The following is a 23686-nucleotide window of genomic DNA, read 5'->3' on the forward strand; positions in this document are numbered from 1 at the left end:
TTCTTTTTTTCTTGCTTTCATTCTCTCTTTCTTTCTTTCCTTTCTTTTCTGTCTTTCTTTCTTTTATTCTTTCTTTGTTTTCTCTCTTCCTTTCTTTGTTTTCTCTCTTCCTTTCTTTCTTTTCTTTCTTCCTTTCTTTTCTTTTGTTTCTTTCTGTTTGCTCCGTTCAAAAGCTCTTTGCACAGGACGAGGCCTGCTATCGATAGGGCTGTTATATACGACTCGTACTGCCAACGCTTTGGCGTACTCATCGCAATTCGAAATAATTTTTTTCTTACTGCCTTAGGAATACGCCAACGAAACTGCATGCGAGGCTCTTGCCAACCTCTGTGTTCTCACCTTGTATCGTCGAAGCTCCGAGAGCGCCATCTGTGACAAATTTCTCTCTCTGAGCGAACCGTCTTCGGCACGCACAAAACAAAGGTGAAAAGTTAATATGTCTCAATTTTAAATGTCTACTTTGCGTTGTGGCATACGTTTATATTTTGGTGACTAAGCCCTGTACTTCCAGTCACAGTTATGTGTGTACGCATTCGCATTGCTGTAAAGGGTGTCCAGCTATCATGAAGCCCAGATATTTTAACGTAAGAAAGAGCAATGTCTATGTCCTCCAGAGCCTTGCTGTGAACATGGCTCATGTTCTTTTCAGTCCATTACATTTAATTAATCAAGTACAATTATCTTCTTTTATTATTGGTATAACAATTAGATGATTGGCTATAATTTTTAGACAGGTCACCACGAGGTGTTTCTATTAATATATGCATAGCATGTATATGCTTTATGCGCAGTATGCAAAAACCAGCGAAGAATGAAAAAAAAAGTTTAATGTCACTCCGCAGCCCAGTGCCGAATTGGGCGCGAAATAAGTTACTTTATAAGCTACTTTTAGGTAGCAGTGTTGTGCCAACGTACGCCGTCTTTGGCTCCGTCTCTATGCGGGAAAGCCACTCTCCGCGAGGAGCCGCGCTCACGAGACGGTTCGGTTTATTCTTTTATATACTGTAATAATGGTCAAACTAGATTGTTTAGGTCATGTTTGTATGAAACGAATTCACGCTGATGCTCCTAGTATGTAATGTGCCAAGTAGTGCGAGTGACAAAAAAAAACGGAGGTGTTATTAGCCTTGCACAATTTTCCATCTTCGCACCCTTCCATTCACCATCAAGCTAAAATGTCATGGTACCTTACCGTCGCGTTTGGTTGCTTTGCGCTGTGGAAGGGGATAAATTGTAGTCGAGAATGCTTAACCCAATCTAACTTGCCACCGGAAGGAATCGGCAGGAATTGGCCCCTTCCAGTTGCAAGTTATCTTTTCGTCCACTTTTTGTTTTCCTTCGCATTTACATTTAAATTATTTATAATAACATCCCCTATAGTTTCCTCTGCATGATTGTCTGTTAGTGCTCAATATTATTGCGTCCAACAAAAGAAATGAGCCCTTGAATTTGCACTTATTTCCTTGTTTTTATTAAAATATTTGTCGTCAGTGTTCATTTGAATTCAATAAGCTTGAAATAACAATAAAAGAAACACAGGTGGCAGTGGCATCATGCTCTTTGAAGGCAAGATAGGCGTAAAGGCGAAAGCTCAGAAAAGTACCACACCACCGATAACTTTACCCCACTTTTCGACATTGTATAGTCTCAAAGGGGTCCGCACACATGAAGTCAGAGCAAAGCAACACTCTTCAAAAGTAAAACCACCACAAAGAACAACGCATTCAACCCATTAAGAACAACGCCATTAAGAACAACGCATTCAACCATTCTCTTTCCTTTGCCATAGCGAGGTGAGACCACGTGACCCAATAATGCACATCACAGCAATTGCAGCACCCGCGTCTTCAGTATAGCGGGCCTCGCGCCCACACTCACCAAATTGCCTGAGCAGGAAAGCAAGCTCTTCAGTTCATGTTAGCCACTCAAGGTAGCGATTTTCCTCAGCGTTGATACTGAACATTCGCCAGGAGTCGTTTAAGCATGGTGTCAAGAACGCTATAGTTGCCACTGCCTCGTGGATCATAAACATATGAACAGCTGACCTCAACAGATGAACAAGCGGTGCTGTTGTACCACACTGATGTACTTGTTCCAAAAGAGTACGCATGGGTTCTCAGTGGCGCGGTATTTTCACCGCAGTTACATTTCCTTGCCTGAACTGGTGCTCATCGAACGCCTGGCGCGATTGCGAAGAAAGTGACGAAGTTGTGCCTAGGCAAACGCGTGGCTAATACGCTGTTGACACTACGCGCTTGCTTATACACACACACACACACACACACACACACACACATATATATATATATATATATATATATATATATATATATATATATATATATATATATATATATATATATATATATATATATATATATATATATATATTGGAGACTGCGCCAGTGTAATGGAAGAGACACAGAAACAACATGCTGCGGGCCGGCCCGCAGCAATGGTGCTGTCTCTTTTCCATTACGATGGCGCAGTACGACAACCGAACCTTATGGCTGAAGCCACCGGTGCTTCAGCGTCTGCGACGTTACGGACCCGTCACTCTAGCAACGCTTCCTAACCTATGGCGCCCAGAAGCATGCTGCTGCAGGGCAGTAACGGGACAGCGCTTTTTCCTTCCTTTTCCTCTTTCATAGCCACTCAGGAGCCCACTTCGGGGATGGCGTACAGGTCTCCTTGGTACCCGCTGACCTGCCGGCGCTACAAGCACCGTCCGGGGACGTCGTTCAGGTCTCCTCGACGGCTCGACGGTATTTTATCGACGCTTTAAATCGTCGCACTGGCCCCGTTTCTATGATTCAGGACATTCTGTTGGCGCGCTGATTGCTGCGACAACAGAATATTTCTCGGCCGCCGCCAATGGTTGCCCGGGTGGCTCCTCCGAAGCCGAAAATGCTGCGAGGGTCATCCGCGAGGCTGCACGCTTGTCTCAGCAAGTGGCTCGTTCGAAATACGCAGTCTCAACCGCCATCGTGAGTACCGGGGCCACCATGATCTCCACGGTCATCGCTCCTGGCTTATCGGACTCTTCACACACATTACCTACGAACGTAATGCGGGCAACATCCTTGCTTGCCGAGTACTAGATCGTTTCGCCGTGTGTACTACCGGGTCCCTGTACTCGACACTACCATCTGCACTTGCATAGAAACTACCGGAGTTCCGAGGTTTCCAAGACTGCCGCGCTTTGGGTCGAAACAGTGAATGCTCTCGGCGCCCGCTATGACTCACCAGATCGTCGAAAATGGCTGGTGGCCATCGACCGCCTTCACTATGCTGCCAAGGCCTGGCACATTATGAAGGTGTACAACAGCAGTCCTGGTCTCACTGGTGTTCGAGGTTGATGAGTGTTTTCCGCCCGCTTTTTGATATCTGCTGCTCCTTTGACGCCGACTAAGTATTTATCCTGCATGAGAGCTGCGAGGAACACAGCATCGATCACGCAGCTCGGGCTTCCATCATTGTTCCTTCCCTTGAACACCGATATCGTGAAGAACCTCACCCCGACGCTGCAGCTGTGCCATACGACTCCTCGGCTGAAAACACCATAGACGTCCCTGCTGGTGAAACTGACCCCGAATTCCGCGCACCATTACAGCTCTCTGAGTGTGCGTCAGCGTGTGATGCGACCGCTATGCAGCCAGCGACTGAGAGCATTTGCCACCAACATCAGTCGGAGAAGTTGCTATCACGTTCATCATCACTTGAACAAGTGAACGCAGCGACTGCTGCCGTACAGGGCATCAACAAGATGGGCCCTCCCACATCGGAGCCACATTCCCGGATGTCACGCGCACCACAGTCGTTGACTGAGTGTGTGGACGCCAACACGGAGGCGTCGATGCGCCCCGAGCAGACGTGGCTGGCATCGGCCATCCCAGAAGCCTTGCGTCCCAGGTCGATAGCAACATAGACGCTGCTACGTGGAGTCACGATCAAGCTCCAGAGCTTGTCCGACCTTCTGCTAATTCTTCGCTACGCAACTGTTTGCCTGTCCAGAACACCGAAGCGAATGAAGACCAGTGCCCCAAACTGTGCCAACTGAATCGCCTGCTAAGCGTGCTGCGGCCACAACGAGACAGCCAAGGGCGGCCCACCAGAGTGTTCTACAGCCCCGCAAGACGAGTCGTGGCGTCCACGAGAGAGACACCACAGACATAGCTAATACATCCCGCCAGAGACGGTTTCGGTTAAGTTGGAAGCTCAGGGCCTGCGGGCCGACGAAGACCAACGTGAAACCAACAATGGAATCGTCGCGACACTTTCAAGGGAAGACGCAACGACCAGCACGACAAAGTCAATGGCGTCCACCAGAGCCATCATCACCTTACATTCAAAGCAAGACGAACCGTGGCCGTGACCGGCCTCTGCGAAACAGCTAATGCCGCTCACCAGAAGCATTAGTTCTATCTTAGGGTGGCTCATGGCCTTAGAAGAAAGGACATGTTCCAGCGAAGGGCCAGCTTTAGCAGGACTGCATCTGCATGTACGCAGTGTGGCCGAGTGTAATAATAATGCCCAGTGATGAGTGCATACCCGGCTAGAGGAGAAAGAAAAACAAGTCAGAAACAGAACAGCCGGCCCACAGCAAGAATGCGGTCTCTTTCTCTCTTCCGTTACAATATATATATATATATATATATATATATATATATATATATATATATATATATATATATATATATATATATATATATATATATATATATATATATATAGAGAGAGAGAGAGAGAGAGAGAGAGAGAGTCGTGAGCAGTGTGTGACTGCTAAAAGCTTTCATGTAGCTGTATCTAAACATGCCGAGTGTATGGCTAATGAGCGTGCCAATATTCGATGAAGCAGCAATGAAATGACTATCGTATGCCTTCTCTTGACTTCCACAGCAACCAGCAGGGTTTGCCGTGGCTGTTCTATTTGGATGACGATGCCAACCTCGTTATTTCAAGGACCGACGTTCCGAACCAGTTCACTATAAAGCATTGGAAGAACGTAAGGAGGAACCTCTTGGAAGTAGTCCGGTCCTGCATGCAGGTTGTGGGTGAATAGTGTACGCCACGTTTATTATCTCTTCTTTTTCAGTCTTCTTACCTCCACTTTATCGCTGCCAAGTATAGCCTTGAAGGAAAGCTTATCGCCATAGGACCACTGAAGATAAGGGAGCTCAGCGTGAGTGCTTGCATGTGCATTTTAGAATTTTGATTAAGATAAAACGGCAGGTATACACGTGTTTCACTATCATTTTTTGAAACTGCCGAAAAGTTACAGATTATTCTTTGTGTCGTTAGCTTTGCGGTACGTTCCTGACGAACAAGGATGTACTACGATTTGGAACTACGTTTGCTGAAGAGGTGAGTGAGACACGTTTTTTCTTTTAAGTAAAGTTTATCTTTAACGCTGCTTATGAAGTTGGAGAAGGTATGCAAAATTTTCTTGTAATTAGGTATTGAAACATAACTTGTACAAGGTACAAAATTTGCTAATACCACTGAGATTCGTTGATGTGTATATGTTTACGTAAAATAAAGCGGAAGAATGAAGACATTTCCATATTTCTTTATCAGCAACTGCTGGAGAATTTCATGCACATCTTGTGTTCTTTTTCGGGAATTAGAACTGAATGAAAAATCAGGGTTTGTTAATCTGGGTGTTATTCTTTAAATACTTTCTTTAGTGCCAAAAGACAACTCGAGACCTGTGGGATGAATCGCTTCTCGTGTTCTACGATATTTGTGAGTACTGTAATTTGACGTCCTTGCAACTTAATACTTCCATGTTGATATGTTGTTCATGGTGCGATAAATATTTTCTCGCAACAGTCTTAGAGAGCAACCAAGATGGCGTGAAGAAAATTTATCCAGTTCCAGTGAAGATCGAAAACTTAGAGAAAAACTCCAGAGGACACAGTGGTAAGTCCGAAGGGTGTGCGCACGATAATTTGCTTCGACTGTGTGAAATGTCGTATACGAAATCAGTCAGACGGTAAAGAGGCCGTGTTGGGTTACTGTGCTGTTACAGTGTTATTCAGAATAGAACATGTTTGTCGATCGACTCGAGAAGATGGGTGAAGCCCATTATTATTTGCAAGAAACAATAGAGGAAAACATGGGCAGCGGTATTCCAGTGTGCAACGTTTACAAGCGACCAATAATAATCTTTTTTCATGACTGGCCTTACGGCATTGGAGGTTCAGATTTGTGCGTTTTTTTTCAGAGTATGGAGCATTATCGTGGCAGCTGGTCAGGAGATTTTTCTTGCTTGACCCCATCACTGGAAGGGACAGCGACAGCGTCTCTCCAAGCGGGCGGCCCGTGGCCAAGATTTTACGCTATGCACAAAAAATAAACATTCAGTGAGTGCAGTTGATTTTATGCGAAGAGCAAAATTTCGCTATTGGAAGTGTTTAACTAGTGGTGTAAAACACTGTTATGCTCTAAGCCGTAGTATAGCATGTAACGCATATATATATATATATATATATATATATATATATATATATATATATATATATATATATATATATATATATATATATATATATATATATATATATATATATATATATATATATATATATATATATATATATATATATGGGAAAGAAGTGTATACCTAAGGGCTCGTTTTTCCGTGTTTTAACACAATATTAATGAGATCTAACAGACAGTAACCAAGGAATGTCGACGTCTCTCGTTTTCACACTCGCCGAAGAGTGTGAAAACACTCTTCGGCGAGTGTGAAAACACACTCGTCGTTTGGCTTATAGATGGCGCTGACTGTCACTCCTACTTCTAAATTCACATATAAACCCAAAAAAGCGGATGGAGGGAAGGCCGCTCTGGTCGCTCAGTGGTTAGAGCATCGAACGCGTTATGCGAAGGTCGTAGGTTCGATTCCTGCTCACGGCTGGTTATTTTTTCATCCACTTTTCTTTCTTCTTATTTACATTCCATTGGTTCTAATAACTTCCCCTGTACATTCCTTGTTATATCTCATATATATATATAAGTCGGGGAATATGAACCCTTCTGGAAAAGTCACAGAAAAGTCAGGGAATTTTTGAAAAACTTAGCCAGGTCATGGAAACTGACCGTGGTTTTGTGTGAACGTCACATAAATAAGCATTAACATTTATCGAAACTTTAAAAGGTGCTCTTTCAGCTGCAACTAGAGTGAGCTGCTAGAAGACCTGTAAAAAAAGAGACTAGTACATAACTTTTGCTTCATAGTGTAAACGCGAAAGGATATACGGACCCATGGAACACAAAGTTTATTGGCGTTTCAGCATCCGATATGGGAGGAAGCCTCGTTCACAATAAAACCCATAAGAGAGGCACAGCGTACTTAAGTACGCCTAAATACGCGACGTGAGCAGCGAGAGTACATCATCTGAAGCGTCCCATCACTCCTGTTCAGCGTATGTACAGTTGTCTGATTCGAGATTACAGGTGCAGGTATGATGCAAGTTTCTTTCAAATGCGGAATACTTTATAGTCGCACCTACTCGCAAATCCGGCGTCAGTGGTGGTACCAACACCCCTACTGCGCGTGCTCGCGTCTCGTGCTACCTGTCGCTCCCCCCCCCCCCCCCCACCCCACTTCTCTCTCTCTCTTGCCTCGCAAGGCCGACAGAGGCAGCGTCTGTTAGTAAAAACCGACTGCTCGTGCTGCACGACCATTTACTTACCACCCCGGACATGTTGGCACTAGATTGGGTGTTCAGAGTTCAGTCAAGGGCGTCTTTACTTGGCTCTTCCTTCACTTGACGCTTTGGTTGACTTAAGTAGATGCGATGGAAGCAACAGTGCCTTCAACCAGAAGTGGGGCACAGCCGGGCACCATTGTCCCACCATTCGTTGAAAACAACGCTTCTCCTTCATCAATAAATATGAATAATGAAACCGGAATAACAATTAAACATTCCGAAACCTTACCCAATTATTCAACATTCACGCCATACCCCCCACCCACTCCATGACGCGTTTACTCGAATCCTCCCCGTAGAAAGATGCGGGTTTTTTCTTTGTCGAGAACACACGCATTTTAAAAGTACATTTGGTGGTCTCTAGATTGCGCGTGTTCAGCGAAAGCATCATATTTGTGTTGTTTAACTTTTTTCTTGAAATCACTAGTTTCACCGATGTACTGGTTGTCACAAGTGAGGCACCCTATGGCATAAACAAGACCAAGGAAATTTCCGCTTGGCAACTTGTCATTCACATTGGCTAAAACATTCCTTAGCTTCCACATTGGTACATCCACTATTTTGATGTCTGTTGCTTCTACAAGGCATCTCTGACTTTCGAACCACAACATTACTCACGTTTGTAAATTTATGCATGTTTGTCTAGGCCACGATTTGGGCTCGGCTTGAAGGCCATCTGGTTTGTCTAAGCTAGAACAGCCAATCAGGAGAAGCTTGCCGGGCTGATCATGCTTATTATTATTATTATTATTATTATTATTATTATTATTATTATTATTATTATTATTATTATTATTATTATTATTATTATTATTATTATTATTATTATTTGTGATGCAACAGCAAAACCCCGCCGCGTTGGATAAAGTACTCGACTACTGACCCGCAGGTCGCGGAATCGAATCCCGGCTGCGGCAGCTGCATTTTCGATAAAAGCGAAGATGCTGTAGGCCGGTGTGCTCAGATTTAGGTACACGTTAAAGAACCCTAGGTGGTCGAAATTTTCGGAGCCTTCCACTACGGCGTCTCTCATAATCATATCGTGGTATTGGGACGTTAAACCCCACATATCAATCGATGCAACAGCAAACGTCCTCAGCTACACACTTATTGCTGGTAGCTCGTGTTTCAAGTGTAGCACTCCAGTCACTTCAGCTAAATTTCCCATTTCAGTTTCATGAGATTGTGTAAATAAATCTGTAATTATTTTCCAGTGTTGCTTCCATAGCAGAGTAAATAAAAGTAACGTGCCGACATTCGTGATTCATCTATAGAATCAAAAGAGCTGTTGCACTTGGACAGATTCCTTCTTGACATAACATATTCAAACCCCAGCTTGCACTGCAGCCGTCCGAGGACTTTCATTGCACCTCAAGTGTGAGAGCCCAGTGACATAAAATACAAACGTGCATCTGCTCGTCGGAAAAAAAGAAGAAAATTTTGCAGTATAGTTTTTTCTTCTAACGCTGTCGTTACTTGTTGTCAAGGCAGGATACACAGAATACGCGAACATTGTATATTTTAGAGGTGCGCAAATTAGTGAGGGACATAAATCAATAGCAAATGCAGCCAACCAGGTCGAATAAGATCTAATCCGATCCAGATTTAAATAGTTGAGTCAATAAATACAGTAGTTCAGGTCGATGCAATTCAATCTAATCCGCATCCTAAGTGGTCTGGGCTATAGACATTATAGTAAACTAGGTTACACTCCAGTGGCAGAACCGGCCAGGCTCCTGTGTCCTCATTTCACACAAATGCCGCGGGGTGGCACAACTTGTATGTTTTCTAACAGCTTTGACTGCGATGTCAGACTATCGAAGGCTCCTAATCTGCGGTTAATTTCAACTTGTGTGTTTACTTCCTGATTCTTCCGAACATCAAACAGCGTACTTTTGCTCACTGCCTGGCTCAGGGATTTTATTTTGGCCAAATATACATATTTTTTTTTTCACATTTACCGCAGGCGCTCAGAACATCCTGAGTGCGTCTCGTAAATATGTTTACTTATATGGAGTGAATGAGTAAAAACTTTATTTACAATGTCCGGTGGTATTCAGCAGAGTCGGGCTACAAGCACGCTAGCCTAGGTGACGGCCTCGAGTCATTGGACACGGGTGTCTTCCTGGGCGTGCCGAACTGCCCACAGTTGACCGGCGAGGTTGCAGCTGAGCAGAGCCACCTCCTATCGCGCCTCGCGGTTCGAGCCTGCCATGTATACTCGGTTCATCGGGGACTGCTGCACGCTACCGGTGCATTCCCACAACATGTGCTGCAGCGTTGCTCTTGCTCCCCACGCTTTACAGTCGTCAGATGTATAAATGTCTCGTTTTTACCAAAATGTCTGGTTTTTACCACTCGAGGGTTTGTTTCCAGTGCACAGAGTTTTCCATGCAGACGTGGCTTTCATGGAATTTGCTTTTAATAGTCATGCAAAACCTGGAAAAGTCAGGGGATTTGGAAATGTCAAATTGGTAGGCACCCTGATTAGAGGCCAGTTCATCACCATCACGTAAATATCGCTTTGACTCATCTCATCAAATTTCGGCGCGTATATTTATTTTCTTCATTTCAGCATCATGCTCCACAAAAAAGGAAAGCCCGGTTCCATACACCCGCCACTTATTACCATTGCTTACGCAGAAGCTACAAGGGACGCATACGAGCAAAACGCCAAATTAGCCGTGAGTGCTGGAATGCCCGTTGATGACATGTCCACTGAGTAAACATGAGCAGTTATATATAAACTAGTTCCACATTTAAAGTGAAGTTTATTTTTTTTCTTTGCCTGGGTTAAAGACTGGAATGCATGACAAAGGCCTCGGCTCCCCTGTACAGCCTAGCATAAATAAAGGAAAACACATAATTGTAGAGCTTGCTGTATTTGCAAATATAACACAATGCTGCTCTTAAGCATGCAACGTAGACAAGATACAAAGCATTATGAAACACAAACTGATACAAAATACAAACTTATACAAAGAACAAATCGAATTAGAATAAACATTTCTTTCTTTGCTTTTTAAATGAATTCAACACATCAAAATCAACATTTGTCAGCATTTTATTAATAGCCACAGTTACCTGATTATTTAATTTTTGTTTTTCTTTGTGCGCGTCTTTGGGACTCAGTGCATTTGTTTTCGAAAGTTGTATGCATCATTAGGGAAAGTAAAGTTTTGAGTACGCAGTCGATTGCTCCAATATATACTCCAAAATAGTTATCAATATAATGACATAACAAACAATTTTTGAGCAGGTGACAGCAGTGTATCATAGTGATGTAAAAACTAAATGTTAGGCGGCATTAACATTTCTTTTATGCGCTTTCCTTTTCATTTGTATAGCAAGGAGGCACAGAATATGATGTATATTTCTCTTTTCTCTTAGCTCTCATTCTCGATCACCTATTCGTCAGACTTCAACCAGGCGGCTCAAGATATGCCGGTAAGTAAGATATGCTTGCCCCCTCATGCTGTTCTACAATCAAAATTGGAGGACAACGAAACGAATTACGATGCGCTGTACTTTAAGAAGGTCGGTTGAGCACTACAGACATAATTCGACAGTGGTGGGTTGGAGACACGACTGAGATCTGTAGGCACACATTTTCTCGCGTCTGATGATTGAAAATGCACCATTTGCTTTCAGCCACTGAGAACGTATACATTAAACGTGCATTTGGTGCCCAATCCGGGGGCTCTTATTTGTAAAGCTTGAATAATTCTGTGTCATGACCACTCAGTTATGGCTAGCAACACTAAATTTCATATCTCCGGTGGGATAGTCTATAGGGTTGTTTTCATATGGCTGTTTCAGAATAAGTAGGCGTGTGCGATGGCACTACAGAGAAAATACACCAGACATGCAGTCTTGCCACTTAAGCGCCTGCTCTTGTGGAGCCTAAAGAGTTCGCACTTGTCGTGCAGTACATCGCTGTATAGTCTCCAGTATAACTCGGTGTCACGACTTACGAGTCTCTCAATAACTTATACTATGCGTGATTTGTGTCTAGCAAAGCAGATACGCATACACGTGTCTTTGTTCAGACAGTAGACAGATTTAGTTGGGCGTCCACAGCAGCTCTGCAGACTCAGCCTGTTACCCATGGCTACGTCTGGAAAACTGCTGCGTACGCTCAAATAAATCAGTCCAATGAAGCTTGCGAACGTAGCATGGGCAGGCAGAGTCCAGGTTATGGAAGTGATGGTGGCAAAAGTCGTCTCTAAGTCATGGAGAAAAATATTTGCGACACATACGCTCTGAAGAAGCTAAACGGGTAAAGTTGAACCACAATTTCGGTATATATCGAGTTGATTCGTAAATGCTACCAGGCTTCATCTGCTTTCACAGAATATATTTTACTGGCTGTAACCTCTTCGTTTGTAGTTTAAGCATTTGAAGCATATGTGGTTGACGTTTTTTTTTTCTTATACAATTGTGCTGAAAATTCCAAAGAAGCATTTATCTAGCACCACTCACTGAACAATATAGCCAAATTCAAGAGCAATTACTTGACTTAAGTGCTTGGGTGACTTACGCAGATTGCACTAGGTGTCCTGAGCGCCTTGGCAATTTTGTGGGCCTGCATTCAGACCTGGAGCTGGACCCGCAGATCAGGAAAAGTCTCCGTCAACATTGGGGTACGTACTGTGTGGATAAGAAGTGTTCCAGTGTACCACTTATATCGACTTTTGCTCGAAACGCTGTGGATCTAAACGCTACAACTTTTGGCCATGTTAGCCAACATGTGACGATGGGCTCTGGAGGAATGGGCACGTACGGCAAGTTTTCCTTGAACGAGCGTACGCGAAAGGGTGCCTTCAAGAGCGTGGCATTGGCTTTTGTTTTCTGAGAGTTGGTCAAGCAAAAAGAGTTGGTTGAAACCCGCACCGTTCCGAACAGCAGTGTTGCCTGGTAACATGAATATCGGTCTAAAATTGTGCTGGAAAGTGAAACTTGAGGCTAAATGGTGTCTTGGGTTTGTGATGTGGACGAATGCAGTGTGGTATGTGCCGAGCATTGTTAGCAGCCCTTTTGGGTGAAACCCGAATACATCAGAATAATACAACGTGGCAATTAATATAGTGCTAATGTAAGTGCCCATTTCGATATATGCTATTATAGGCATTTATGTGCATTTAGGCACATACACCAAAAATAAGCATTTGTAGGCACCATAAAAACACTAAATTTTTTTTTCTCAAACTCCAATTCACGCTCATATATGGAAATGGGGCTATAAGAGCACAAGAAACAAAACGTGCATTTGCCTAAAATTCGATCTGTAGTGATCTCATGTTCGGAACTTTGTGGCCATGGTGGTCTAATGGCTAAAACACTCGACCGCTTACCCGCAGGTCCCGGGAGCAAATCGCGGACGCGCAGCCCCGTTTTCGATAAAGGCGAAAATGCTTGAGGCCCGCGTGCTTAGATTTGGGTGCACGTTAAAGAAGCCCAGGTGGCCAAAATTTCTGGAGCCTTCGACTAAAGGACGTCTCTCGTAATCATATGGTGGTTTTGAGACATCAAATCCCAACAATGATTATTATTACGTCAGAAGTTGATAATATCTTGGTTTTACATCCCAAAACCACCATATGATTATGAGAGACGCTCTGAGGGCTCCGGAAACGTCGGCCACCTGGGTGTTCTATTGACATCGCCCAATACACGGGCCTCTATGGCATTTCGCCTTTATCGAAATGTGACCGCCGCGGCCGAGATCGAACCAGCGACTATCGGGTCAGCAGTCGAGCGCCGAACCACTGCTTCACCTCGACGGACGAAGACGAGCAGATGTAACTAATGATAACGAGACTGACCCTTGAAAGTTAACTGAAAACATTAAAAAAGGACATACGTCGGTATTGGATAGTAATAGTTTGAAGGACTATCCTCTTGTGTCTGTACCGATTATCTCTCTGTGCAGACATTCGTCAAGCTCATCGTATACACCTGTTCAAGCCTGTCCAGTGTTTTCCTTATAGTGGTTCTGTCCACATGCCTTAACTGGCTGTTAATGTATAAGGTAAGCAGCCTTTTTCTTTTTTTATTTTCTAGAGCTCAGAGCTGTACTGTGCTATTCGACGCTCTCACTGGATAAATATTTGCAAAAACTTGCTGTAGTAATATGTCGTTTGGTATAGCATATTGAGTTTCTATCACTCGGCATATTTAGCCATATTGCAATATGCTGGACACTTGCGTATAGTAAGCTATAGAATTCTGATAAATCGATGTAGTATGCAAGGACAAAATCGTCGCCAGAACTCGAGGCTTGGTCATCATTTATATCGCTTGTTCACAGTGTACCCCACTCTTGGCCTCGCCAAACATGCTGTTCTTGCTGCCAGCTAATGAAGGCTAACCTGCGGTAGATTTTACTGCGCCTGATTTCGTGGTATTTCTGTGCTATCGGCACATGCTTCACACCAAGATGATCGGGAAGAGAACGAGGAACCGCACGCTTATTAAGTTGTACGCTGCTTCTTTTGCTGTTTATCAGCAAAAAGAGAATAACTGAAGCCCCATGATGCAGTGAACGTTTGGATTAGTGCCCTTGATATCGAATTACTAGGAATAAGCACCTTTTCTAAACGTTGCCTCCATGGCTCCCTGTTTAAGCTTCCATCGTTCACTCTTTGTTTGAGACCTTTGTCTTGCTTTCTTCTAGTTTTTTCATTAGTAGATAGTTCGCATCTGCTAACTTTCCTAGAATGTTATTAAGTAAGCTTTACGGTATGTTGAGCTTTCACAATGAGACGTCCGTGGGATCGGCATCATACGTGCCACTAGCGCCTTTAGTTCTGCGACGTTTGTTAATTTACTTGCGAAGCAATTTCACTCCACCAAATTGTGGTGTCGTGTGCATATTGGCAATGCAGGACAATGTGTAATTTTTTTTACATTGTCTGGTCTATAGCTTCAGGATGTCGTCCATATGCTTCTTCCAAGTCCACACCAGGAGAAGGATATCGAACTGTACATTGTCTTCGCATTTGTCATGAAGGTAAGAGAACAGGTTAGATGGGTGTTATTATTATTATTATTATTATTATTATTATTATTATTATTATTATTATTGTTGCTATTATAGTAATATTATAATAAGCCAGATGGTGGAGATCAGACGATACAGTTAAGTGACATACTTGATTAGCCCCTACGCATAATGTTACGAGTACCCTGTCTCAACCTGGAAATTTAATTTACGTTTTGCATCGTATTGTCAAGTCAAGGCTAAAAAAAAATTTGTGACAAACATCGTCTGATGATATTGTCATGCACGTTCTTATTTTCACTTTCGCTTCATTCGGTTTGCTCTCGCAAAGCGTATCAAGAATGCTCAGTGCAAACTGCGCCTTAGTGTTTAAGAAGGTTCACGATCATTGTAGATCGTTCTGTTGAGATTACACGCACGACACGAATGCTTGAGATTATTCCAGAGCTTGCGCGACGACCACTGATAAGGCTGAAATATTCGACGGCACATGTATAAATGCCGAGGCGCTCCGTCGCTTGTCAGTTGATCGATGGGCGAAGCTCTGTTCGCCGCCATCAGTGCCAGTGTCTTGCTCTAACCTGACTTTCCTTTTATGTGACCACAAGTTCGACCCAATAAACAGTTTAACCTGAACATGCAGTCTGCTCCCTTCGTACACGCCAGGACATCGCGACAATATTTTGTGCACGCAGTTTTATTATTACATAAAACCTACGTAAAGCGGGCAATACAGATAATGTCGCTTTTTTTGGCCAGACACTCTACCTTCTCCACGTCGTGTTTCTTCAGAGCAGCGCGGACATTTTCTTCTTAGACTGGGAGAGACCACACGGTGCTTCACAGATTCCGCGCCTGCCTCGCAAGGAAGCCCCACGGCTCTCTCTGGCTGGAGACGGCTCACAGGTCAGGATACAAGTCGAATGTTGCCTCTGCAGCATTTTAATCTCTGTTGCATGCCATCCTTTCGTAATCGTCGCGTTAACCTGGACTGCGCACGAAGTAGCGTCACCGAGAGGCTAGCCCATCCTACTCACACGTCGACGTTTATGTTCGCCCTGTGATATTCCGACCATAGATTGTAGATGATTGCCCGAGACATATGAATTGAATGGACGCTTCGCGCGCTGGCCCTGTAGTTGTGATGGCCTGTCCTACGGGTTAGCGATGATAGTGCTTCCCTTCAATCTTCGACTTTGTTTGCATTTTATCGCTGTACCCGTTTCTAACTGTGCATTATGGCAAACAGGCTGTTTCCGTCTATTGTGTTTTCCGCCTGCTTTTTTGTATAGTTTTAAAATGAACAATAATTGTTGGGTTCTGACGTCCTAAAAGCACGACATATATGATGCCGAAGTAGGGACTCCAGAAATTTTGACCATCTGGTGCTCTTCAGCGGGCCTCTACATCCAAGTACACGAGCTATCTTTTCGCCTCCACTGAAACACGACCACCGCTGCCGGAATGAGATTCTGGGACCTTCGGACCAGTGGTCGACCTCTAGACCACTATGGCAAAATATGTAGCGTGCCTTGCATTTTCTAAAACATTTGATCTACTGCTTGCCGTCTAGTTCGCAGGGATAAACTCTACGCATGAAAAGCAAGCAAAAAAGAAAGCATTGCTTAGAAGATCCGAGAGTATGCGCATGTTGGTGTATGCGCAGGTTGCTGGACTCGGTGAAACGAGCAGCCAAAGCTCCAGCGTGGTGGTCACCGACCACAAGGGCGATGAATCGGCGACGGCGGTCAGCATCTGGCGTTCGTACTTCGTTGCCAACGAGTGGTGCGAACTGCAGTGCCATCGCAGGGTCTCCCTCTCGCTGCAACTTCTTGCGCTGCTGCTTCTGCTCAAGGCGAGAATATCTGTGAACGGACGCTGACTGTAGGTGCAACAGTCTTCGTCACCGAAAAGCCATTTCACGCCAGTGAATGCGTTTAGTGTTTTTTATGATAAAGCAAAAAAAAAAGGGGGGGGAGATAGATTGGGGTGTTGGAGATTACACACCTGACGACAGCGTCAAAATATGCAAGAAAAGTTATCCTTTTAATATCGGCCTAATGCGTTTGTGTGGTTCTTTGCTATCCAGACCTAATACTGACTACTCGCTATACATTTATTTATTTAAAAAAAGTCGTTGTAGGCTTCGTGAGACGCATTGGCTGAGGGGGGGGCATTGCAAAAAAATAATTATCACGCATAGTGAATAAATATGATCATACAGGATGAAATGGATAAAAGCACGCACATAGCTTCACAACACAATTAATAAAATAGTGGCTAATAATGAAGAAAAGGAGCAAGAAAGTAGATCAACACGTGTACAATTAAAACATATCTTTATTTCAGAACGTTAGATACACATGTAGTACAGGGTATGACCGCGGCGTTTCATGCCATGGAGGCATAAATAACGAGGCTTGGGTTGCATTATTGGTTTGTTGTTAGGTCGTACCAGACGAGTTGTTGAACGTCGTTTATACGGTCACCATGCGCAGGCGCTTGTGTGTATATATACGTCTTTGTGGTGATGGTGTGTTGAATTTTGTGTGGAAAGGTTTTTTCTCTTTTTCATTTCTAGCTTGGTAATCTTATGACTTAAGATAATGTATTGACAAACGACTGAATGCCACAGTGTATTATCTTTCTTATATGTTTTTTGACGGTAGGCTTACTAAATCAGTGGTGAGTAGCCAGCCGCGTGGTTTCCACGTCGTGACAACATGCCGATAGGCCTGGCTATAAACAGCACATCGGGCAGTATACGTAAGACGTTTTGAGTCCCCTCTCTTATTTTGCAGATGGGCAAAAAAGGCAGCGGGTAATTTCGGGAGCAGTCGCGGCGTCAAACTCCAGAAATATTACAAAATGGTCTTCGAGAAAAACAACTCATCGGTCTTTGTTCTGTTTAGACTCATCTTGTCACCAGGAAGCTGCTGAGCCTTCACACTGTATACTCATTCGTCATCAAACGGTGGTTGTGCTATATCGTCCATAAAGCAGGAGCTGCGTGCTATTAGTATAATCTGTGAGGCTTTTTTCGCAGCTTGGAAAAGTTGGCCATCACGCTAAAGGCCCCAGCTTTACTCAGGTGTCAGAACGTTTTTCTGGGTCAGCGCTCTCTGATCGCTATATAAAAAAAAAAAAGGTTATTTATACGCACAACGTCACTTATGTGTTATTGAACTATTATGCGTTTTTGGCGTGTTCTCTTGGTACAGGGCCTGGGACTGGAATACGTGGCCCTTGCCAGCCCCGAGAGTTACTATTCGAGGACAGTGAAGAACGCCAACATCCCATTTAGCGCCGCCTGCCGTTTTGCTCTTTCGGCGTCCCTGTACCTGCTCATTGCTCTGTTCCAGGTAAGAAATTGGGGAATGCAGTGAAACAGACCAACGAAAAGACATGTGGATGTTCTACCTAAACGACAGAAATGAGCTGAACGCGCTGCAGGAGGCTCTTTTACGTGTTGTCTTAATTCTGTTCATTAACATATTCGCATGCAATTCATAACAGCTATCAGTGTACTGTCAACGATCTTTCGGACGCACGCAGTGCATATTTAGCATACGGAGAAAACAGCCGTTCATGCATCAGCATGTGAACTCCGTTCTGTCAATTTGGGAAGCAGAACTCTTCACTTTGCTTTTTAGGTTATAATAATTGTGGCAGACTTACGTCCCAAAACCACAATATGATTATGAGGGACGCCCGTAGTGAAAAATGGAACCACCTGGTGTTCTTTCATGTGCTCTGACCAGTTGGCCATGATGGAGGCCGTGATGGAGGCCATTTCGTCTCCATCAAAATGCGACCGTCACGGCCAGGATCAAACCAGCGGCTTTCGGGTCAACAGCCATGCACCGTAACCGCTGCACCATGCACTGTGACGGGCATGTTCTATCTGAGTTCAAATTATCTAAACAAGTACTGTGCATATAGTCAACCATCCTGCTATTATCTTGCTTCGAGAATAGGATGCTCCTATGGCATGCCCACTTTTATGACGTATTTTTGGTTGGGTAATCACTGACACTCATAAATGTCGGAATCACCGAATGACATGTTAGTCTCTGTCACGATACTTGGCCTTCAGAGCATCTTATTCATGCTTTAGCGTAAGTTCCACGTTTGGCTGCAGCCGAGCGCATGCTTGAGCGCAGTTATTTTTAATACGGATGCTTATGAGGCAATGCAACGTCCGAGCAATGCGAGCACATTTCACACCGCACATTATGCGCATGACATGAATCGCGATGTGTTGCTGAATATCTGACGCTCACAGGGAGGCTCTCTTTACGCCTTCATTTGTCTTTGGAAACCTTTTCCATGTAACTTGCCACTCATATATATATACTGTTCCTAGATACTTCTATTCCGCATTTGTTCCTCAAAGCACATTACCTGAAGTGTGACAGTGTTAATATCAAAGAAAAAAACAGTATTCTACAAAAGACAATCGTGGAATATGTTACGTTTCAAACATTTCTAACCCTCGAAATTTTCTACCCGATCTTAAGCATGGAGTCTGCGCTTTATCCTGCGCAAAGAATGTTTTTCACAGGACTGTCACCGTGCGTTGGAGTTGTAAACATTTCTTTGTGTGTCCCAGGTTAGGCAATACTCGCCACAGTGGTCTATAGGTCGTGGGATCGAATACCTGCCGCAGCGGCCCGATCTTCGATGGAAGCGAAAATGCTTGAGGCCCGTGTGCTTACATCTAGGTGCACATTAAAGAACCCCAGGTGGTCGAAATTTTCGAAGCCCTCCACTACGGCACCTCTCATAATCATATGCCACGTTTTTCGGACGTTAAACTCCAACAAATATTAATATTCAGCTGACTGTTTTGAATTACTTTTATAGGTTGTTTTACAGAAGTTCATCTACGAACGATTTTATGAAGACAAGCTTCAACACTTTATCGACCTCTGCTCTGTCAGCAATGTATGTATTCAATATACCTGCTTTCTGCCCGTTTTTTGCTGCATGTGATATAACCAGCTTTTGTTTCACAGTTAAGTCGCACGTTTTTACATTTTATTCCATTTAGCAAGTGTGTGTCGCATTAAACAAACTGCACTTTTTTCGTAAATGAAATTTATAGTTGTTTGAGGTCGCTTATATAAAGACGAGGACAGACCTATAGATCATTTTTCATTGGGTCTGTCTACTGGAATACACGTGAATGTGGTCAATATAGAAGCTGCGAATATTTCTCGGACATTCATTTATTGCCGTAAGGCATGGAATGGCAAGAACTTTATTATGATTAAGAAAAGTATGGCCCGCGGGCAATGCCTCCAGGCTAAGTCGGTGGCTCCTCCCACCAGGAGGACAAAGGCTTTTCCCCACGGCATGAGTTCTCCGGACGACTAGGTGTTCACTTGGAGGACTTCACTCAATGCGCGCTGGCTCCATGCAGCCCTCCACACAGTGCGGATCCGAGGCCCTTTGTTTGGGGCACAACATGAATGCATTTTTAATTTATTAGTTAACTATACGAATAATTTTAAATAATTAACCTTTTTGTGTATTTATTAGAATTGTTGGACCGAAAATGTCAATGCCTTTTTCATGACGCGTTCAACTTGTCGCTGTCGGCCTGCAATGAACACATGGAGACGCGCAGGCGGGAGCGCTCGCATTGACTATTTTAATAGGTGTGACTTCTGAATTGTGCTTAATACTTATATATCAACTACTGCATAAAGAAGAATAAAATACTCCTTACTGAGAACCCTCGTCTCTTACAACAGGAATATCTGAAGTAATGGACGAATAGAGACAACCTACGAGTAGATGGCATAACAAAGAGCGTGGCGGCCTAGTGAATAAATATGATCATACAGGATGAAATGAATAAAAGTATGCACATAGCTTCACAACACAATTAATAAAATAGTGGCTAATAATGAAGAAAAGGAGCAAAAGAGTAGATCAACACGTGTACAATTAAAACATATCTTTATTTCAGAACGTTAGATACACATGTAGTACAGGTGATGACCCCGGTGTTTCATGCCATGGAGGCATAAATAACGAGGCTTGGGTTGCATTATTAGTTTGTTGTTAGGTCATACCAGGCGAGTTGTTGAACGTCGTGTATACGGTCACCATGCGCAGGCGCTTGTGCGTATATATACGTCTTTGTGGTGATGGTGTGTTGAATTTTGTGTGGAAAGGTTTTTTTCTCTTTTTCATTTCTAGCTTGGTAATCTTATGACTTAAGATATTGTATTGATAAACGACTGAATGCCACTGTGTATTATCTTTCTTATATGTTTTTTTTGGCGGTAGGCTTCCTAAATCAGTGGTGATTAGCCAGCCGCCTGGTTTCCACGTCGTGACAACATGCCGATAGCCCTGGCTATAAACAGCACATCGGGCAGTATACGTAAGACGTTTTGAGTCCCCTCTCTTATTTTGCAGATGGGCAAAAAAGGCAGCGGGTAATTTCGGGAGCAGTCGTGGCGTCAAACTCCAGAAATATTACGGCGGCTTATTATGTAGTCACCTTATTGGCCATTTTATTGATATATGTTCTCAGATTGTTATAAACGTGTAGCTAATGGTACTGTCTGTCGTTTCGTGCAGATCAGCGTGGTCATATTTGTCCAGCCGAAGTTCGGGTACTACATTCATGGAAGGTCAGCTCAGGGTCATGCCGACGTCTCCATGAAAGAGATGCATGAACTGCTGCGCCGGGAAGAGGCAAGTTTGCATGCAACGTGCAGGAAAGTTTTCTGCCCTCCTTACCCCAAGTACATAAATTATAAAGTGTTCAACCTAATGACAACAACCTTGACGTTCTGGCATAGATCGATCACCAAAAAACAAGTGAACTCAGAACACGGGTATTGCCTTGTATACATCTTTCTTCGACGTGTGGTGCCAGCTTTCAGCCGTATACATAATGCACGCAGCTATTTGGTATGTAATGGGCATCGCGCTGTATATCTATACATTTACGTGAACATCCAGGAGGACCTGTGCGGCCACAGAGGACTGCTGCCTGACACGGAGCAACAGACGTTTCAGATGACCCTTCCCGTTCATATTTATGAGCAGTATTGTCGCATGAGGAGGCCTCTTTCTACGGTGCGTGCCGAATCGGCCTTTCTCAGCTCGGTGATTTCATCCTTGTACTGGCGCCATTGAACATTATAATATTTATTTTATGCTACTTTTATTTACAATATACTGCGGTCACGAAGGACTATAACCAGAACCATGCTGTGGTTCAACTAATAATATGTAAATTGTACCATATACACAACAACTCTACGCTTTACGGTACGTCTTGCTGATTTGGAGCCCAACGTAGCGTCACCAGTTAGAAAACGGGTGATGAAGACCTGCTACGTAGTTGATTGGTCGCTTCCGAAAATCAACCCACCATCGGCCATCAACTGTGTGGCAGTATAACTTGTGAGACAAAGAAGAAAACGCTGAGAATATAATTAGTTGGCAAGCCAAAGTATTGGTGGTGTTCGTAGTTTTTAATAAATGCTATTGAATAAATAAATACCTATAATATTCTCATATCAGTATCTCATGAATTCTTTATATATTTAAGTACGGCATTATAGCAGGCATAACCATAATGTTTACCTGTTATATTCTTTTTTTTTTTCGTCCTGGGCAGCCTGAGAGCAGTGCTGTAAAAAAAATAAGTGCCGGAAGCACATTGATGGCGTGCATAATGAAATTGCGCGCATTGAAATACACAATGTTTCACTACTGTCGTGCCTAGGCTCCGTGTGACGTCACCCGCACACTGAAAATTTGTTGGTAGCACTGACCATTTGGCTCTCACCTAAAAAGTTTGTTTAGCTCACTGCCTTTTTTTGTTTGCATTAGCACACACAAGGACCAGACAGAATGAAGAATGGTGAGTGTAGGTGCATGCTGTTTTCTCAGCGAGTCATATAGCTCGACATTTGTGATGCTCGTGCTTTTGCAGTTTTATGTAAAATTTGAGACGTCCTTGCGTTTTATTTTTCAGTGGATGGTCATCTCTCTAGGGTGAACATTGACACCGTAGTGAATACCTACAATGTCGTAACGAAATTTTTGTGTGCATTCCTCGATCATGTGAGTGCGACTTTCCTTTCCCTAGCAATTTATAATATGCCTATTCTGCTAAACGTTTTGCAGTGTTTTAACATTGAAGGACTGTGATATCGTGAAGTTTTTTTTGTTTTGACCAACTTTGCTGTGGTGCGTTTTACAAGAGGCGTTTAAATGAAAAGGTATGAAGTTATTCTGCGGGTATAAATGGAGCCTCTATTTAAAGTATAACTTTGTGTCCCGTTGGTGAAGGAGCCGATGCATTTATTGTTCCCAGAATTCTTGTAGCCGTGGCGAGACCTAATCTTTCACAGCGTCCTTGAGTTCGTACGCCCGAGTTGAAGTGCCCCCCTTTCAGATGTTTTTTTTTTTAAGGGAACAAACACATGGGAATGGCAGGTGATGAATGATGGCTGGTCGCTTAGCCCACTTCGCAGTCTGAAATCGCATAACACCTCGATGCTCACAAATCGCCAAATTTTGCGATGGAACTGCCATCCTGTCCTCACACGCAATGCCGCGTCAGTTGGACGGTGCTCCTCATAAGAGCCTCTGCTCTCTTCTGCGCATGTGGATGCCCCTGCACGCTCTGATTCACAACGGAGACTCCAATCGCATCCCTATAGATGTCTCGCTATATTTACGCGCATAATTTGCGCCATCAGATAATTTGCGCGCTGCTAACATCTTTGCCAGCTTTTCGAAAAAAAAAAAGAAGTACTCGCATATTTTGCGCTCCCCGACCCACCCGAAACAGCTCGCCGGCGCGCGCATTTTCAGACCTTTCGATGCCGGATGCGCGCTTCTCCGAGCAGGCAAGCGCAGTCAAGCAGGCTGCGAGTGCGGAGTCCCTTCTTCCGAGAACTTCCCCCGAACTAGGGTCCCTAGAATA

At 43.7% G+C, this 23686-nt stretch overlaps 1 protein-coding gene across 1 annotated transcript in view; it reads left to right on the plus strand.

Moving 5' to 3' along the window:
* The window catches only part of LOC119176985 (meckelin), a 41969-nt gene that overhangs the window by 11870 nt on the left and 6413 nt on the right, over positions 1-23686 (plus strand). The window contains exons 8-27 of the mRNA XM_075878368.1: positions 287-423; positions 4900-5005; positions 5096-5182; positions 5302-5364; positions 5688-5745; positions 5833-5922; positions 6227-6365; positions 10294-10402; positions 11109-11165; positions 12263-12361; positions 13651-13749; positions 14644-14730; positions 15481-15627; positions 16388-16576; positions 17943-18083; positions 19588-19668; positions 21319-21435; positions 21706-21822; positions 22585-22615; positions 22730-22818. Coding sequence (XP_075734483.1) covers positions 287-423; positions 4900-5005; positions 5096-5182; positions 5302-5364; positions 5688-5745; positions 5833-5922; positions 6227-6365; positions 10294-10402; positions 11109-11165; positions 12263-12361; positions 13651-13749; positions 14644-14730; positions 15481-15627; positions 16388-16576; positions 17943-18083; positions 19588-19668; positions 21319-21435; positions 21706-21822; positions 22585-22615; positions 22730-22818 — 2043 coding nt within the window. The remainder of the gene's footprint in view (positions 1-286; positions 424-4899; positions 5006-5095; positions 5183-5301; positions 5365-5687; positions 5746-5832; positions 5923-6226; positions 6366-10293; positions 10403-11108; positions 11166-12262; positions 12362-13650; positions 13750-14643; positions 14731-15480; positions 15628-16387; positions 16577-17942; positions 18084-19587; positions 19669-21318; positions 21436-21705; positions 21823-22584; positions 22616-22729; positions 22819-23686) is intronic.

Source organism: Rhipicephalus microplus, chromosome X (assembly GCF_043290135.1).
Source record: "Rhipicephalus microplus isolate Deutch F79 chromosome X, USDA_Rmic, whole genome shotgun sequence".
In the NCBI taxonomy this organism is placed as follows: Eukaryota; Metazoa; Arthropoda; class Arachnida; order Ixodida; family Ixodidae; genus Rhipicephalus; species Rhipicephalus microplus.